The sequence below is a fragment of the Budorcas taxicolor genome, chromosome 5 (genome assembly GCF_023091745.1).
Source record: "Budorcas taxicolor isolate Tak-1 chromosome 5, Takin1.1, whole genome shotgun sequence".
NCBI classification, from domain to species: domain Eukaryota; kingdom Metazoa; phylum Chordata; class Mammalia; order Artiodactyla; family Bovidae; genus Budorcas; species Budorcas taxicolor.
The window spans coordinates 153358002-153377412 of record NC_068914.1 but is presented as its reverse complement, the minus strand read 5'-3'; the positions used below and the strand labels follow the sequence as shown (position 1 = coordinate 153377412).

General features: G+C 56.4%; 1 protein-coding gene across 3 annotated transcripts; it reads right to left on the bottom strand.

The window, feature by feature from the left end:
- Positions 1–1850: 1850 nt before the first annotated feature.
- Positions 1851–19149, bottom strand: PICK1 (protein interacting with PRKCA 1). 3 transcript variants are annotated; one of them, XM_052639651.1, is made up of 13 exons: positions 19027–19149; positions 18625–18722; positions 17144–17255; positions 12820–12948; positions 10689–10755; positions 9610–9699; positions 7074–7127; positions 6631–6693; positions 5757–5890; positions 5274–5366; positions 4435–4485; positions 3649–3793; positions 1851–3230 (listed from the first exon to the last, which is right to left on the bottom strand). In XM_052639651.1, exons 2-13 carry the CDS (start codon positions 18663–18665, stop codon positions 2956–2958), a joined length of 1254 nt encoding a protein of 417 aa, XP_052495611.1. In that variant the 5' UTR covers positions 18666–18722; positions 19027–19149; the 3' UTR covers positions 1851–2955. The 3 variants fall into 3 exon arrangements, with proteins under 3 accessions (XP_052495611.1, XP_052495609.1, XP_052495610.1); XM_052639649.1 differs by having other exon boundaries at positions 1852–3230; positions 18876–19138; XM_052639650.1 differs by having other exon boundaries at positions 1852–3230; positions 18974–19138.
- Between the last annotated feature and the right edge of the window lie 262 nt (positions 19150–19411).

Genomic DNA, 19411 nt, shown 5'->3' with positions numbered 1-19411 from the left:
GTCTGTGTAGCACCGGGTGGCAGGGACTTCGGAAATGGGGCTTCCCCTCTCAGAGCCCACACACCGGGTGGGGTGGGGGGCTGCTCCTGGGGGTCACCTCTGGGGGTCCATGAGGGGAGCTGCCACCCTCAACTGCCCTGGGTGGCCCTGGTCCTGCCAGTGAGGCCGCTGTTGCACAGCCTGTGTGAATCTGAAGTTCATAAAACTGAGCTGACAAAGAGTTCTGTTTCTGCATCTCTGGCTGCTCCCTGGGCGTGGGGGGCGGGGGGCCAGGAGGGAGTCCCCAGGGCCTCAGATGGGAGCTGGCGGGCGCTGGGGAAGGAGTGGCAGAGGTGGAGAACGGCAGGGGAAGGTGTCCTCGATCCCAGCCCCGCGCACTGAAGCCCGGCCAGCAAGTGCCACTGGAGGGGCCCAAGGCAGAGAACGGGCGCACACGTCCCAGAGCAGTGGGCCGGGGCTGGATCCGGGCTCCCCTCTGTGTAGGCAAGCTTATGTGACTCCATAACTCCATCTTGTGGCAGCTGGGAGAGCTGGGGCTGAGGGTCGAGGGATGGCACCTACCTTGCCCCCCTCACCTTTCTAAAAGGGACCCTCTCTCTAGAGACCCGGCCTCCTCTCTAGGGGATAAACTCGAGTTTCCTGGGGCCTTTGCTCTGGACACGTGTCCCTGTGGACACATGGCTGCTGGCCTCCCTTCCCCAGCTTTCCAGGAGTCCTAGAGAGAGCTCCTCAGTGGCAATCCTTTTTTTAACTTGACTGCGGTTGGGTCTTAGTTGTCGGAGGTGGGGGTCTTCCTTGCATCGTGCCAGATCTTTGCTGGTTGTGGCGCACCAGCTCGCCAGTGGTGCTGCAGGGTCTCAGCAGCTGCGGGCTTGTGGGGTTAGTTGTTCCGCAGCACAGTGGGATCTTAGTTCCCTGACCAGGGATTGAACCCCGGCCGTCTGCATTGCAAGGCAGATTCTTAACCACTGAACCACTGAACCACTAGGGAAGTCCCCCCAACCAGCTCGGTCAGTGGTACAGGGAGTCCAGTGCGGGGAGCTCCAGGTCTCACCCTGACTGGGAAGGTTTAGGGATGTATTTTCCCTTACATGTTCACCCTCTTCCCACAAATGGGACACCCCTTTTCTTGCTTCCCTCCCTCCAAATCAGGTGACCAGGGCCCATGACTCCATTCATCCACACTCCGCAGGAGAACCCATCCCCCTGGTGAGCCCTCCCCACTGGTCTCATTTTCCATCCATGCCCCGGGAAAACCCCAGCATATACCCGGCCGACTGACACTGTGTCTGCGGTTTCCCCCTGAGCCACTAGAGCAGTGACTACATCTTATTCAACGAATATAGCACCGACTGTGCCAGGCACCATGCTATGCTCTTCACAAAGGTTAACTCATCCTCCTAAGGACCCAAGGAGGAAGGTACCCTCACCAGCCACACTCACAGGTAGGGAAACTGAGGCCCAGGAGGTAAGGTGGTAGCTCAGGGTCACAGGAGCTGTGCCTCGAACCTAGGCTGCCAGCTTGTCTGTGCCCTTGGCCTCCCTGCTGGCTGCCCCTTCAGAGAGGTGATGCAGTCTGATGGCTCGAAGGGAGCACACGCAGCGACAGCTGGTCCCTCTCTCCAAGCTCCCAATCCTGCCTGAGGATCCCATTGGCATCTCTGCCCGAGACCCACACATGCAAACCTAATAAGCAGGAAACCACCCCCTCCTTGGCCACTGTGGGCTCTACCCACCTCTCACAGCCTCTTGCACCCCTCCTGTTCTCCGGATGAGCACAAATTTCATTTTCCAAACAGGGACACTCTGATGGTGACAAGGGTCACTATTAATAATCCCACTAGGATCACAGGTGTGGGCCAGAGCTGTCCAGGAGAAGCAAAGACATGGAGTACTAGCGTGGCACCACCCACTGGGTCCCTCCCCTTTGGCCCTGGCAGAACAGGTGGCCTGGAATGGCCAAGGCACCCTTAACTCTCTCCTCATTTGGGGCCTTGAATCTGCCTGACCCAGTATCTGTCCCGTCTTTCCCCAAATAAAGGTTTAGTTCAAGGGTCACAGAGGAGAGAGGATAAAAGGCTCCACAGAGCAGAAAGCCTGGGAGGCAGTGGGGAAAGTGGAGTCTTCTGAACTTGACAGATCTGAGTCCAAATCTCACTTCTTCCCCATACACCAAGGGGCCTTGAGCAAGCCTCTTCTCAGCCTCAGTTTCCCATCTGTACATGGGGACAGCAGTGTTCATCCAAAGAACTGCTGTGAGGAGTCAGTGCCATAACGGCAATGTTGGTGAGCCGTGTTGCCCCCTCCGTGATCAGGGCAGCCGAAGAGGGGACACCGAGGGGAGAGAGGGTCTGAGGCCACTGCAAAGAGCCTGGCTCCATCTGGGTTTGTGTTTATTCAATACAGGCCCAGTGCCCAGGCCTCCCCAGGGAAGTGGCTGAGCCAGGGGAATAAAATAAATAAAGGCTGCCGAGGTGAGTGTGGACGGGGGTGGGGCCAGCCTAAAGAGAGGCGAGGGTGCAACGCTGACCCCAGCTCGGCTGGCCACCTGCGGGCCCCCGACTCCTGGCAGGCTCGGGGTGGGGCCGGCGGAGGTGCCCACGAGCAACGAATCCTGGAATCCTGCCACCTCCGACCCCTCTTCCTTTCTGCCCTCTCTCTCCTTCCTAAGGCAGGTCGGGAGACTAAGCTCTCTGGCTGGCTGGGGAGCTAGGGGTGGAGGTGAGGGGTGGAGAGGGAGGGGGCCAGGGCCGAGGGCCCAGGCCACGGCCCCAGAGCCCATCCTGGGGGGGCAACCCGGGTTCGCTGTGCAGGACAGAGCAGCAGGGAGGCACGCGCCCCAAGCCAGCAGGCCTTTATGCGCTGCACACCCTGTCGTGCGGCGGCCCCGCCCCCACTCCCGTGCTGCGTCCTCCCGCTCACCCTGCCCCCTGGACCCACACCCCGAGGGGGCACTCAGGAGTTACACCAGCTCCCGCCCTTGTCCAGGGGCCCGGCAGCCCCTCGCGAATCCCTGGGCGGCTCCCCGGCTGCCGTGTCCTCCTCGTCTTCGTCCTCCTCATCCTCGCCGTCCGTGAACTCGTCCTGGCTGAGGCCATAGGCCAGTGTGGTGTGAGCCAGGTCCACCTCGATGGGGAAGACGTCGGCGCCACGCAGCACCGAGTAGCAGTCGTTGTAGTACTTGGACATGGTGGACACGAAGCGCTGCAGCTGGAACACGATGTCCTGGACTGGGGCGGGAGGGGCGGCAGACGGCGCCGGTGGGCCAGGCTGCCTGCATGCAGGGCCCCACCGACTCCGCCACCCTTGGGCTTCCCTTTCATGCACCTCACTGCCCCCTGGTACCCTCGGAGGGGGCCAGGCCAGCCAGGGCTGCCCAGCTCTGCACAGTACCCAGGCCTCCCTGCTCCTAGTTCAGGGAGTGGAAGAGAACTGCCGGGGTGGGGTAGGGCTTGGGGATGGTGGGACTACACCCCAAGGAGTCCACGGGACACGGCCAGTCCCACCCTGGCCAAGCTCTGGGACGCTCCCATCTCGGGTCTGACTCAGAGCCAGTCTGCCACGGGCTGTCCCTGGGAGCTCGGGTGAGTGCTGGACCTCTCTGAAATGGGGAGGAGGATGGTGTCGGGAGGCCTCGCAGCCCCTCACCATGCTTCTGGTCGAGCAGCTCCATCTTTTCCAACACGTCTTTGCGCATCTGGGAGAAGCGGGCGCGGGCCTCCTGACGGCAGCGTAGGATCAGGCGGTACTCGTAGTTGCCTGTGCTCACGCGGTACAGGGGTTCCCCGAGGGCCTGGGCCCGGGGGAAGCACGTCAGGGACCCTGGGCAGGCGGCAGGGGTCGGGGGGTGGCGGCAGGGAGGCTGCAGAGAACCCGCCAGTTCGCAACCCCCCACCACACGGCACTTTTCAAAGCTGCCACCGTTCCCCGTTTCTGAGATGCCTGCAGTTGCTAGAAGTGCTTAGGGATAGCTTTGTGAAAACAAAAACAAAAACAAACCCCAGACTCTTGCCACATTAAATGAGTGTTGAGTCACAGATGGACCCTGCTATCAGAAATATTACAAAGTAGCAAGTGAAAAAAACCCGGCTCTCAGCAGTGAGAGGAAGGGCATTTTTTTTTTTTTTCCTGCAGGAGCCTCACCAAGTCTAGAGGGCAGCTGGTCTGGGAGCAGGCCGTGGGGATGGTTCCACGGCAAAAATGGCCAGCACTTGGGAGGCCTGCAGAGGCCACAGGGAGGGAGGGAAGGACAGCCCCCAGATCTGCACAAACAGGAGCCTGGCCAAGTCCCCAGGCCTCTCCTGGGCAGGCCCGCCCCACCCCGTGTCCCTGGCAGGCCCAGGATGCTCTTGGGGCTCTGTGAGGTGGGCAGGGAGAGGCGTGTGCACCCCGAGCCACTCCAGGACTAGGGCCATGCTCCCCCACCCCACTCACAATGCAGCTGTACTCCTCGTCGTCCATCTCCTTGACCTTCAGGCAGTAGGACTGTGGGGCGGGTGAGGCCAGGCTGTCAGGGGGGCTGCACCGCCTGGGTGCGCACCGATGGCCCCAGTTCCTCCCATGCCCCCCTGGAGCCCTTGGCCACCCAGAGGAGCAGCCGTGCCAGGCCTTGTGGGCCCTGCACACCCTGAGCTGGAAAGAGCTGAGACGTGTGGGGAGAGGCTGGCCCTTGCCCTGGAGGCTCAGGGTGGTGAGGGCACTCATCAGGGACGATGGAAAGGGCCCGAGAGCCCAGTGTTTACACCCAAGTCCCAACAGATGCTCTGGGCTAAAGGATTCAGGATCCAAAGAACTTGAGGAAGCCCCTGAAGACCCACGTTACACATGGGTCTATCGAAGGCTCTGACAAGTCCTGAAGCAAAGGACCTGGGCCTGCTCAGTGGAGTATTTTTCCTCAACTCCTTTGACCGCAGAATTACCATTTGAACATAAGACTCATGAAAATCCACGTTACAACCAGTGAGCTAGACTGATCCACTGTTAAAGGGTGACTGAAGAAAATTCCCATGGGGTCAGAGTGGGTCCCGAGCAAGGGCGCCACCCACCCCAGAGCTCTCTGAAGAGTCAAGGCAGGGCCTAGGCTGCTGCCTGAGCCCCGAACACCTCCCTAGGGCCCTGGCGCCACGTCCCCAGTCAGGTGTCACCAAGGTCCCGGCCCTGACCTGCTGGCCGTCAAGCGGCCGACTGAAGAGGAACAAACCTCTAGGTGGGCTCTGACCCTAGCAGGCCGGGCCCACACCACCGCCCCCCCCAGGAGGCCGGGGCACACTTACCAGGTACTCAAACTTCACGTCCAGGTACTTCTTGATGGTAAGGCGAGTGTCCGGGATGGCTTTGTTGAGGTACGTGTTCAGGTCTGCCAGCATCTGGAAGGGGAGGTGGGGTGGACGCTCAGGCCCCCTGGGCAAGGGCGGGTGAAGGCTGGAGAGGGCAACAAGGAATGGCACTGGTGCGTCCACCCTTCTAGTGGACTCAGGTGTCAGAGCCGAAGGCAGCTCCCCGACTGCCCTGTCCATTCCGAGGAGGAGACAGCCCAGGCCAAGGGCAAGTTGTAACTCTGGTGGGGCCAGGGCCAGAAACCAGCCTGGAGGTCAGTGCTGAGGTCGTGGAGGAAGAAGGACTCAGCCACGGTCAGCTGTAGCAGCCCACCCCAAACCAGCCCCTAGGTGCTCCGCCTCCAGAACAAGACACTCTCCGCTGGCCACACTGCTCCTCCCCGCTCACCTACGGACCCACGCACGCTCCACGTGACCTACCGGCTTGATGGTCTTCAGGAGCCGGATGCCAAACTTCTCGATGCTGCGGTGGGCATCGGCGAACTTCACAAAAGCCTCACTCGCAGCGGGCTGGGGCTCCCGCACCCCGATCACAGAGAACACGTCCCCAAAGGCTGCGTGACAAGTTTGTCCTGAAGGCCGCCCCTACTTGACCCCTTAACGGAGAAGCCAGGGATTTGTTGGGGAGAAGCATGGTGGGGGGCGTGGCGGGTCGGAGGTTGAGGTCTGCTGGTGGTCTACATCCCAGGGAGGTGGGTCTAAACCTCAAGAAAGGTGGCTCTACACCCCTAAGAGCTGGACCTGTACCCCCAAGGAAGGTGGGTCTACATCCAAGGAGCTGACCTGGTTCCTAAAGTGACCAGACCATGCGAGGAAGACAGGGTCAAAGTGGAGTAGGTTAAACTGTCTGGGAGCAGAGTACTGGTCTAGGAATCTGGTCCTAAGGCCAACCCTGCACCTAAGGAGCTCGGTTACTGCTATTTCTACCTGGGCTTTGTCTTCCCAGCTGTAAAATGGGATTAACTGAAGCTAACAAACGTGTAGGAAACATGATCAGGAATAAGAAAAGGCCTTGTACATTGTAAGCAGCAGTATAGACAGGACAGAGCCTGCACGGGGAACTTCTGCACCCCACAGAAGCCTAGCTGGACGAGAGGCTCCCCGCTGGCCCCATCACCATCACACCCCCAAATCTGACATGAGGTCAGATGCTGCAGGGTCTGCTTGAGCTTGGGCAGCAGAAAGGCCCCAGAGAGAAGCTTGCCCTCACCCTCCCCGTGGGGTGTAGGGAGTTGCTGAGCCCAGAGTGCAGGGTTTTTCCCAGGGTCATGCAGCAGGTTCAGGGCGTCCTTACCCCGGTGCGTCTGTGACAGCTCGTAAAAGGCCCGGAGGAGGTTCTTGGTGTGTTCTGTCATCCCTGTGGGAAAGACCCAAAACGAGAGGGACAGGACCACACGGTGGGGATGACATTGGTACAGGACACGGCCTCCAAACCCCCACCCCACCCGAGGCCCACACTGTCCCTGAGGTTCAGACTTCTCTCACTCGGTTTACGTGTGCCGTTCTTTTTTATGGGCACATGTTACTTTTATAATCAGAAAAAGCAGGTCTTTAGATTTTCTTAAGAATTTTTAATGACTACGGTCCTAGAATTGTGTGGCTGGCACCCTGCCCCTCACTGCCATCACGTTTAGAGCAGGGCTCCAGAGCTCCACCTGGGGGAGAACCCGGGCCGGGCACTTCTGGTGCAGTACCCCACCCACCCAGGGCTGCTGGCGGGAGGGTGTGCCTGCCCACCTTTATACAGCTCGGCGGTCCGCTCCAGCTCCTCCAGCCTCTTGACGAGCCCATCTGTGGGGATCAGAGAGCCAGGGGTGAGGGGAGAGACCCAGGGATCACTGGAGCCAGGCTTGGGAGAGGCGAGGTGGCCCCCAGAGAAGAACCAGGAACAGCACAGGACAGGGTCCCAGGGATGGGGACTGGGCACCTCAGGGCGGCTGGGCTCGCAGGTGTTTTGTGACGAGCCCAGTACATCCAGACAAGGCGGGACAGCAGGGCGACCCTCAGGAGGCTGTGATAAGCACCACCCCAGGAGGCTGGGACATGGTGACAAGGATGTGGGTGCTTCCAGAAGTGAGGAGTGAAAACCGGATTGGGCCCTCCCCAAGGCCATGCCCAAGGGTAACTGCCCAAGGCCGTTGGAAGGCAAGCCCCTGCCTAGCAGTCAAGGACCTGGCCAGAACTTCCAACACATGCCCTGCCGACGGCCAGGAAGCAAGGCAGTCAGAGACAAGTGGGAGAGACCGGATGCATGACAGTAACTCTTAAGGTAGGCTCAAGGCAGCCCACCACCACCTGGCAGCTCAGAAGGGACAGCAATCTGGGAGGGGAGAGAAAGGCAGGAAGGGCTTTGAGGAAGAGCTTGCACTGGAGTGGGCCTTGGCGATCGTCTTCACTGGCTTCACAGGTGTTTATCCTGCACCCACTATGTGCCAGACCCCGTGTTGGGCCAGGGAATGACCTTGGTGAATGAAATCTGAGTGGTGCTTTCCAGGCTCCTGGTCTAGCGGTGACAGTGGCCAGGCCACGGCTGGCAGGGGCGGTAAGGGCTGCCAGGTGAGGGATGGGGGCAGCTGCCTCACCTCCAGGGCTCAAGATAGGAACAAGTGGATGACCAGGGCCGGGGCTGCATTCCAGATCAGGGTGGGGCGGGGCTCTGGCCAGCAGTGATCACCACCCTCCTCCACTCTGATAAGGGTGAGGCCCACACCCACCTCCCCACTAGGAGCACGGGCAGCAAGTGCGGGGCAGGGTCCATGCTGGTGGCTGCCTGGCCCAGGGCCTCCTAAGACAGAGCCGGGCCTCACTGGAGCCCTCCACCCAGCTCAGTCCTTTCTCCATATGAGCTTTTTGGGGCAGATTACTTCCCCCATCTTATAGGGAAAACCAAGGTTCAGACAGGTAAAGCAACTTGCCTAAAGGTGCGCAGCGAGGGCTGTGCAGGCCAGAGTGCCCTCTGCCCCCTCAGTTTCCTGTGCTGACCTGGGCCAGGGTTTTCTGAGTGGGAGGAGAGGAAGGGTTGTAGAAGCCAGGTCTGGATTCTTAAATCTGGGCAGAGAATGCAGTGTGTGTCAGGCTGTCAGGGAGGAGGGTTTGGGTTCTAGGGGTTGGTGGGGCGCTCCTTAGAGGTCTTCAGAGGCTTCAGCCACTGGGCTGGCCTCCAGGCCCCAGCGCCCCAGCGCCCCAGCGCCCCAGCGCCCCAGCGCCCGGCCAGCCTGGCAGTGAAGGAGCCACGTAAGCGCCGTGCTGTTGTTTTTAGCTGGGTCATGGGACATCATGACAGCTTCAATTTTAGAAACCCTATTTAAGGCTGGGGAAATTGCAAGGTTTGGGGGGGAAAAAACACAACAACCAGTTCTAATTTCATCTCGACGCATGGTAACTACAGTAACAGGGATTTATAGGCACCAAGAAGCTGGAAATAGCAGCCGCCACTTTTGTACACCCTCTGGAACAAGCTCAGACCCCACCCCCGATGTCCCAGCCAATAAAGCCCAGTGCGCCCAGCTGAGCCTACAATTTATATTGGTATTTATATCTGTCCCCACACGTACACAGCAGAGCTGCTGCTATTTATAAACTCGGGCTGGTGACGGCGGGAGCGGGACTGAGTGTTTCACTGGTTCCCCCACCCCCCGGGGAGAGCGCGTGTGCACACGCATGGGTGGGTGTGAACGTGTGGGGAGAGAGTTGTGTGTGCACAGGCATGTGTGGGTGTGAATGTGCATGTACTCGGTTTTCCCGCTCCGGGAGGCGAACGCAGCCACCTCCAGGTCTGAGCAGGAATTGCTGGGCAGCAGCACCACCTCCTGGAGAGAGGCGGGGGGGCCGGGTAAGCAGCCCGGGAGCAGCCGGGACGTGCTGGGGTGACGAGAGGGCACAGGGTAGAACTGGGGCTGGGGTGGGGGAGGCCTCTCTGTGTGAGAGCAGCTGGGGGGCAGTGGCGAAGGCACCAGCTTGGGGAGCTTGGCAGGAGGCACCTCCCCACCAGGAGTCTCTCATCTGTGACTTGGGCCTGTCTGTGAACCCTTGCTGGAAAGCGGGAGGACATGGGCTGTAAGAGGCCTTCACTGTGCACTGTGGGTGATCTGTGGGAGCTTAGAGAGGCCTCCAGGGAGGCAGAGAGATGGTGAGTATCGGCCCCACCAGCAGAGGCCTGGCCCAGGCCAGCGGGACACATACAGGTCTGGTGGGCAGCCGTGGCACCCGACCCCCGGAGGCCTGGGCCTAAGTCCCCTGGGACCAGTGGTGGGGCTGGGAGAAGGGGGCTCACCATTGCACAGGATGGCCCGGCTCAGACCAAGAGCATCTGCTGTCCCCGAGCTCATGTTCTCGACCAGCCGATGCTTCACCTTCTTCAGCACTGGGACCAGGTGAGAAAAGGACTCATGAGGTGGAGTCTGGGCCCCCGGGGCCAATCCTGCTCCATCACGACTCACTGGGAGCAACAGCAGGGCCGGAACTGGGGTTTGGGGTGGGGGTGACTATGAAGTAGGGAGGGTCCTGGCGGGGGGTTATGGGCTTTCTGGGCTCCCTGCCCTTTTCACTCTCTACTTGAGAGAGGTGTTGGGAGCCTGGAAACAATAAGTATGTAAGGCACTTAATTGAAGGTCTGGCACTCAAAGTGGCTATCGACTCCCACTGAAGTCCAGAGCTGCCTAGGCCTGACACTGGCCTCTTTTCTTAAAAACCAGAAGGCAACTGTGGCCCAAGGGTGGAGGAAAAGGGTGCTGGGCCCCAGAGCCAAGAGATCTGGGTGGGCTTTCACCTGGGGGCACAGTGCCTCCCTGGGTCCCGGGCTCTGGTGTGCAATGAGGTGGCTGGTCCAGAGGACCTCGAAGCTACCATCTGGCTCCTGAGCCTGGAAGCATCTACAGAGCCAAGGCCCAGCCCCCGAGCAGGAGGTGATATGTCCCAGGGCATGCTGTGGGCAGAAGGACTGGCCTCTGCCCCAAACCTGAGGGCCTGTCCAGACCCTAAGGCTTTCTGGCAGCAGGTGGGCAGAAGAGGCCAGGGTTGAGTGGGGTGTGCAGGTGGGCAGGCGGTACCAGGCAGGGCTGGGCTGCCCTCCCCTTTCAGAGTGGTGAGGGACTGGGCCTAGTGAGCTGGAGGGCTGCCCTACGGCATGAAGGCACCAGAGCAGGTGGTCGGGGGAGATAGGGGAGTGAACCATCAGGCAGGGAGAAACCAGAGACGGGTTCCGGGGAGCACCCCTGGGTCCTCCCAGCTGCTCTGGGTTGGCTTGGTCGGAGGGTCAGAGGGCACAGCCACGGGACCACTGATGCACTGTCACAAGGAGACAGAACGGGGGCTTGCGGAGCCCCTGGACGCCACTGCCCTGGCACTGCTTACCAATGTCCAGGGACATGCCCTGCTTGGGGTCCGCCTGCAGCTTGTTGTAGTGGATGGTCACCTCCCCCTGGAAGAGGACAGCAGAGCTGTGACAGAGCCCCTGGGCCCCAGCCCCTTCTCTGAGTAGGCCTGTTTGCCCTGGTATCTGTGGTCATCAAGGAATCCTGAGCACTGGGAAAGGGTTCCTCCTCCTCTCTCCACCCACCAGGCCCCAGAAAATCGGCAGGGACAGGGCAGACAGGGTCCCTGGGGTCACAGAGCTCACAGCAGGGTGGTCTGTGACACTGCGTGCCCCTGCCCTCCCCCATGCCACGGCCACAGTGCAGACCTCTGCCAGGCCACTTTCCTGTCCTCTGAGAGGGTCTTCTAAACCAGCCCCCTTCTCAGGAGTCCTGCCATTCGCCCCGCAAACATGTCCGAGCACTGTCTCTGTGTCAGGTGCTGGGGGTGCTGGGGAGCAGGTACGCGGGTGGCCACAGCCCCCCAGAGCCCGAGGCCAGCAGGAGTGGCCGATGCAATTTGCAGAATTACACCAATCGCAGTCCAGTGACTGGACGAGAAATAGCAGGCCTCCCTCGAGAAGGCTGCCCTGACCACGTGAGGCCACCACGGTCAGTCTCATGCTTGAAATCCTAAGACCCTTGAGCTGGGGGCTGAATTCATTCAGATACAAAACAGGATTTTAAAGCTGCATCCTGAAGGGAAACCAGAGTGAACTGAGGCCATGAGTCGGTGGGGTGGGGGGCGTGCAGAAGGCTGCCTTGCAGGGTGCTCAGGGCCACTGCGGAGCACGGCTGTAGGGGAGGAAGGAGCACCAAGGTGGGACCAGATCTGGGCTCTGCTCCAGCCGTGCGACCACAAGCAGCTCCTTCCCTCCTGCAGGGCACTGGTGAGATGGGTGCCCAGATGTCTGCCAAACGTGGGGGCTGGGGAGTCCCCAGGCAATGGAAAGGCCACGTGCACCTGCCAAGAGCTCCTATTCTCATGGGTAATGTGAGAGGCTGGCGTGAGACAGGCTCGGGAGGACAAGGAGGGTTCTGGTGGGTAGGGACGGGGGAAATGAGAAAAGGGATCCAGAGCGGGGGCACACGCACCCCAGCTCTGTATCAGAATGAAACATGGCCCACCACCTCCCATGATGCGCTCCTCTGCGCAACAGGAAATGGCAGGGCAGTAAACTCCACACCAGGCGGAGCAGAAGAGGAGAACAAAGGGGAGAGGGTGGAAGCCGTGGGTCCGGGGCTAAGGTAAGAAGACGGACTGTCAGGGATGCTGGTACCAGGCCTTTAAGACACAGAGGACAGGAGGGAAGTGAGGAGAGGTCTGGCTGGATGGGGTGAGGGAGCCCAAACACTCGACCGAGCTCAGCGGGCAGCTGGATGCTTGACTCTCAGAGCGTTAAATCATCCTGCGGCTTTGCGCCTTCTTCACTGTTTTGGTTTCGCAAGAGCTACCAGCAGCAAAAATCTCCAAAAACATGGCAGAAGGGCTGCATGCTTTTGGGCATGGCGGGAAAGAGGGGCTCTGTAGGGAGAGGCCTTGGCATAGAGCAGGGTGGGAGAGGCAGGAAACAGGCAGTGCAGTCTGGCCTGCTGAACAGGACGCCAGCAGCTGGACACGGAGCTGCCCTGGGGCCCAGAGGGGTCTCCGGGGGGATGTGCAAGCCCAGGAGGACCCACAGGACTGCAAGTTGCTACAGGGAACGGTAGGTGGGGTGCCTTTTTCCCTCTTACACCCTCTTGGGCCCAGCATGGCTCAGAGGACATTTCCTGGGTATCTACTGACCCGGGTGGGTGCACCATGGACTTCTAGCTTCAGCTCCACCCCTGACTGGGGACACGCTGGCTCACCCCAAGGTGTGGTTCTGAGTCTGACAGCTCCCCTGGGAGCTCAAGGGCAGCGCCTTTGAGTCGTGGTGCCCACTCTCTCACCAGGGCCCAGCACAAGTCCTGGAGGTAATCAGCATCTCCCAAACGACCCTGGGGGAAACTGCAGGAGCTGGGATGTGATAGACCCTGAGGCGCCGAGGAGGGAGCTGGGTGAGGGCCAGGCCCCCTGCAGGCCCACCGAGGCCTCGGGCAGGTTTGAGGTCTCAAAAGAGCCAGTGTCCCAATTGCCGCTGCAGCCTTACCTTCACTTCCTGAATCATCTTGGCCACCTCCACCTTAGTTTTTCCTTTGATTGACCTGCCATTGACCCCTGTGATCTCATCGCCAGCTGCCACAGTGCCATCCAGTGCGGCGGGTGTGTTGTCAAACACCTGTGGGTGTGGAAGGGGATGGGCGGGAGGAAAGGAAAGCTGGGAAGAAAGCTAGCACAGGCGGGCATTCCCTCCACCCCAACCAGCACCAGCCCTGTCCTGGTCTCTACTCTGTCCCTTACGTGGCGAGAAGGGCAAGGGGAGAGAACACCCCAACAGCCAGATATGAATGACCCACCTTCTTGGGGGAAAGGGAAGGAGGACAGGAAGTAAATGTGACTGATAAGACGTCCCTTTTCTGATATCAACTGCACCCAACCTTACACACCCACTGGAGGCTTTGTTCCTCCAAAGTCATTTCTTTAGATTTTCCAACAACACTGCTCGGAGCTGACTGGGTGCCAAAGCACCACTGATCAATTCCTGCAACCTCACTGCAGTCCCCAAGGAGCAAGGGCCCCCACACATACGAGCCCCTTCTCCCCAAGTGACCCCATCCAGGGGGTTCTGTGCTCACTGGCTCAATGTGGCTGAATGTGTCTGTTAAAAGGACAGAGACAGGGGGAGACACTCAGGATGAGCAGGCGACAAAAGTGTGTGCTGAGTCCCACAGCCCCATAGTCTCCGTGGGGCCCCCAAACGCCGGCAGCCAGGCTTACCTGGAGCCTGGAGCCTCAGGAGCCTGGCGGGGGGGCCCCACCCCACCCAACAGCTCCACAGGAAAGGCCTCTCTCTGTGGGCGCTGGAAGACTGGCTGACGCCCCGCAGCGGAACCCACCAGCTGACTCTGCCACCACACAGAACTGTGAGACCCGTCGTGACTGTGAGGGCTCGCTCTTAGATACAAAGACGGGCGGGGAGTACTGGGCCCTTGAAAAAGTGTCCCATGTGAAAAACACCGAAACATTTAAATAGAAAAAAGAACCACAGGAAACAGGAACAAAACAGGGGCAACAATATGAAAGATTATGAAAATAAATGGAATAATATGAAATATTCTAATATTTATATAACATGAAATATTTATATAATATAAACATATTTCAGATATATTCATTTTATATAATATGAAAATAAAAAGAAAACTGCAATTAACATCTTCACAGAGATCTGAAAAACAAGAACAGGATGATGTAAAAGGATCATTTCGAAAACAGGAAAACACAAAACATAATTGAAATGGAAAATGCCAAAGGAACTTTGGAAACCAAGCAGTGGGAAGCAAAAAAGAGATGGTCAGAAATCAAGAAAAGGAATATTAAAAGATCAACGGAGGAAGCCCAGAGTTTAACCAATAGAAAGCCCAGAGTTTAACCAACAGGAAGCTCAGAGTTTAACCAACAGGAGTCCAAAAGCAGGAACAGAGAGCAGGACAGCATCAGGGATAATATGTGAGATGCAGAAGAGAAAGACATGGGGTTTCCAATGAACCTGCCCCTTGAGGTTCCAGCTCGACAGACAGAGAAAGGATCACGCCAAGAGCCGTCGTCACGATGCTTCAGAATGCCAGGGACGAAGAGAAGTGCCCAGGAGCTCTGATGGGCCAACAGTGAAACACGTTACTGCAAATAAAGGCTCACAAGTAAGATTGGCATCACCAGACAGGACAACTATGCTGATGGCAAAAAGACAATGAAATGACACCAGCCAATTTCTAAGTGAAAATTATTTTCAACCTTGATGTTCGTTCTTGAATTCGACCCACTCAAGTGTCAACTGAAAGGAATATGAGAATAACAACTACAAAAAAACAGAACGAGACCCTTCCAGAGACACAAGTTCTCAAAAAATTGACCGCCCTAGCAGCCTTTCTCAGAAAGCTACAGGAAACATGCTCCACCAACTTGGGGAAGTAAGCCAAGAAAGAGGGATCCTGGAGATGAGGGAATCCAGTCCACTAGAGGAGAGGGAAGGGGTGGTTCAAAGAGGAAAGACCAGCGGTGGAGGACAGAAAGCTGATGGGAAATGTTTGCGGTAAATGTACTGAAAACACAAGGAGAATGCAAATGGAAAAAAAAGAAAAAAAAAAGAAATTACTTGTTTTAAAAAAAGAAGATTGAGTTAAGAAAAGAATCACAGGCTTTCTCAAAAAATTAAACACAGAGTTAGCATATGACCTAGAAATTCCGCTCCAGATTTATATCCAAAAGAAATGGAAACATATGTCCACACAGAAACTGGACATGAATGTTTATAGCGGTGTTATTCGCAACATCCAAAAGGTACAAACAACACAAATGTCCATGAACAGATGAATGGGTAAACAAATGGTGGTCTAGCCATCCAGTGGGATGCTATTCAGCCATGAAAAGAAGGAAGTACTGAAATGGGCTGCAACGTGAATGAACGTCAATGTGACATGATCACTCAAGGGCACGGGTGGTTGTCTGGGTGATGAGACAGTTCTGAAACCAGAGATGGTAGCTGTATTCCATGAGCGCACTAAAATAGCACTGAGTTGTTCTACTTTAAAACCACTATTGTATGCTATGTGAATTTCACCATAATAAAAATATTTTTTGAAAAAGTACAAACACAGAAGACCATTAAGCTCGGTACCTAGAATGCTCCTTACTGTGCTCTGAGCTCTCTGGGTGGGGTGGAGAGGAGGGCCTCTGTTTTCTTGCTTTAACTCTAGTGTCTGCAAAATACCCTGGCCAGGCCCTGAGGAAATATTCCCCAAACATGATACCTATTGCACTGACACAGACTGGACCAAAACTGACAAGGTCACCGTGCTAGGAAGATGCAGTGGGAGGAAACAGTGGTTTGGGAAGAAAGTTAAATTCTTGTCTCCTTGGCTGAGAGAAGCTGATAGATGTTTACAAGGGACAGACCAAGAAGTAACGGGATAAGCATCTTACTGAGAAAAAATGGGACCTCCAACCTGAATCTACAGCTAAAAGGGTGGGAAGCAGTGTTGCTTCTGGGATTGGGTGGAGGCAGGCCTGGGGAGGGGGAAGGGCGGCAAGATGGGGTAGAGCAGGGAACTGCTTATTTGACATTGGCCTTTTAGTACTCTTGACTTGTTAAAAGCAAGTCAGAGAGTCTTTGATTAAAAATAAAACTGAATTTTGAAAAAAATCAATTCTACTATTTATAATCACAGTTCACACTAAGGACAAACCTGGCCCTCAGCAGGGGGCGGGGATGGAGGGGGAGGTGGCACAGGAGGCTGAACAGGCAGATTTTGAGGAGGTCAGGCCTGGGGGAGGCCTCCCCAACACCTCCTGGGTCAGAGGAGGCCAAAGGGCTTGTAAAGGCCACATTCTGAGTGGGCAAGACCAGATCCAGGGAATCTCCATCTTCAAGGCCTTAGAAGTGACTCTTTTGCAAGATCCTCAGAGAGACTGATGTTTCTCGTCTGCCACCAATGGCTACTTAGCTGAGAAGGTTAGAACAGAGCAGAGTCCAGGTCAAGCTGATGTCTAGGGGAGCAAGCTTCCTTCCAAGACTAGAGAGATCACTGACTCTGACCAGCCCCACAGTAAACGAGGCCAGTCCCCACTTGTGAGTCACAGATGACAGAACATCACCAGGGCAGCTCCTGTGCGATAAGGACCACAAACTTGTAAAGTGCCGCTGGCAGATCATCTGGGAGAGTGAACTGTCATAAAAATAGTAACAGCTGCCATTGAGGGAGTGCTGCTTAAGGGCCAGAAACTGTGGGATGTCATCGTTGAGTTCATTCTTCACAGCAACCCAAAGATCCTCAGACCTACGCATTTTACATCCCCAATTTCCAGGTAACAAAACTGAGGCCCAGAAAGGTAAACAAGTTAATAAGCAGGGAAGCTTGCATTTAAACTCAGGCCATTCATAGTCTTTTAGGCTTTCTACTATGCTTCACACTTGTGTTAGTACCAAAGGTTGATGGTTTTGTTGATTCATTGGCAACACTGTTACTGAAGGTCCACTATTTGCCAGGCATTGTACGAGATGCTGACTGCAGTGAACAAGCAAACTGGGATCCTGCCCTCATAGTGCCGAGAGTCTGGAAAAGTGGCTAGATACAGAATTAGTGAGCAAATCCATGAGAGTACAGATGGTGGTAAGTGCTGAGAAGGAAAAAAAACAGATTGAAATGACAGAAAAACAAGGGCGGACCTACTGAAAGGGGGTGTTCAGGGAAGCCCCTCTGAAGAGAATAAAGAGCCAGCTTTACAGAGTGGAGGAATGAACCTTTGTCATGTCCAAGTAGGGAGGTGGCTCGCCCCCTCCAGCACCTCCCTCCTGCCTCCAAAGCACTCAATACCTGAACAATATACAGGCAGGGACAGTACTGGGCTCCTCCTCCAATGCTGATCCCGATCAGGTTCTGAGCATCCTTCTGCAGGGTCACCTTCCCAGGCACAGTAGGGATTCCGCTGGAAAGAGAAGTACGTGCAGTTGAGTGTCCTGGACAAAGAATGACTGGAGGAGATGGGGATGGAGACAGGCCCTCCAAAACCCCCAAGAGCCTCCCAGTGCTGCACGTGCTACAGAGGGAAGCTCTTTCTCATTTGGCCAAAAAGACAGCATTTTGTCACTTTGTGCTGGAACACCGCAGAGCTCTTGGATCCATGCTAATGGAGGATCAAACCCCAACTTGGCCATATATCAGCTGTGTGTCTCGGATAAGCAAGTCACCCTCTCTGCATCTCAGTTTCCTCATTCATAAAATTATTTGATTAAAAAAAAATGGCCACTTTAAAAGTACATGGAAGCCACTTAACACCACTCAGCCAAGAGCAGGTACTCAAAAAAATAGGTCCCTATCCCTGTTCTTCATTCCCCCTCTAAGAGTTGAGTCAGACTGTTCCTGTCACCTTCTCAGCTACATAAATCACAGGCCACCACCTCCAGGAAGCCTTCTCCTGTTAACCTATGCATCACCCATCTCTCAATTGTTATGCTCAATTACCTCTCAACTTTCACTATACATTAGCACTTATTTATGGTTTATGGCAAATGCTCTCATTTATTCTCTTCTTCACTAGACAAACATTTGCTAACCACCTGCTGATGTTGAGCACCGTCAGTGCTGAGGACGCAGACAGGTACTGCATTCAGTCCTTGCTCTGAGGGAGGATACATTCTAATAAGGAGGCTAACTTAATTTTTGAAAATCTCTCCCACTAATCATTTATGTTGGGAAGGAAGGTATGTTTATGATATTCCTATCCATCCTTCAAAACCTAGCTCAATTCTGTGACAGAAAGAAAGAAAGTGAAGTTGCTCAGTCGTGTCCGACTCTTTGCGACCCCATGGACTGGAGCCTGCCAGGCTCCTCTGTCTACGGGATTCTCCAGGCAAGAATACTGGAGTGGGCTGCCATTTCCTTCTCCAATTCTAACAAGAAAACTAACTTAATTTTAAAAAAATCTGCCCCACTAATCATTTATGCTGGGAAGGAAGGTGTATTTATGAAATTCTTATTCATCCTTCAAAACCTGGCTCAATTGCTACCTCTTCTGTGACGCCTTCCCTGAATACCCCAGCAGAGGCACTGCTCAGCTGGCTGGGTTCTCCTTGTAGCCATGTCATTCTCCATCAGGGCCCTTGTGGCCCTGAATTGCAATTATACTTCAATATGTCCACAGCCTCCTACAGATGGTGAGCTCCTGGAAGGGCAGGATTCACTGCAGCTTCTAAGCTTACGCTGAGAAGCAAGGGTCTGTGGAACTCGAAAGTCCAGGGATTTAGGGGGATCTGGGGTTCCTGCACTCGTGGGACTTGGGGTAACAACATACTCACAGTTTATCCTCCTCGATGTCATAATCCAAGTCTGCAAACATGGTTCCGAGAGTTTCAGTGGGCTGGCTAACTGCCCAGCTCGGCAGGGGAATGGGGAACTGGATCGGGATGAGAAAAGAGGGCAGGGCTTAGGAAACCAGAGTGCCTAAATACCAACCCCAACCCCGGCTATCAGGAGAGCCAGGCCCTCCTCCTCCCCTCCGGACGATGGGGGATTGTCCCGGGGTGGGGGGTGGGTAGGTGATTCTTACTAGGTACAGAGGGGGACTCCAGGCCAGGGCTGGGGGCTCAGATCCCAGAGCCCGCCCCACGGGTCTCCAGGCCCTCAGGAGCTGCCTCTGTAGCTCACCGGAAGCGTCAGTCCCACAGACGGGTCCGGGCCAGCCTGGCACCTGAACGCACCTGCCGTTCCACCTGTCCGCGGCCGCGACTGTCGCGTCACTTCCGACGGGACGCGGAAGTCCCGCCTTCCTGCCCTGGGTATTTGCCCCGATCCCTGCAAGCAACCCTTCCCTCCCAGCCTCCCAGGGCTCCCAGAACCAGGAAAGAGAATAAGTATTGACGGAAGCTCCCCCTTAGCAGGAAAAAGCGGAAACAGAGTAAAGGTCTGGAGAGGCGGACGGCGCTCAACCCCGCCCCTTGCCCTATGGCCGCCGCCATCTTGGTAAGGGCAGGGTTCTTCCCAGCTTCCTTAGCGGGACGCAGGGGACCAAGACGCCTGGCTGGTTGCCGTGGCAACGGCCTCATCCTCAGGCGGGGAGACCTCCAGCGAAATTCAGTGGACCCG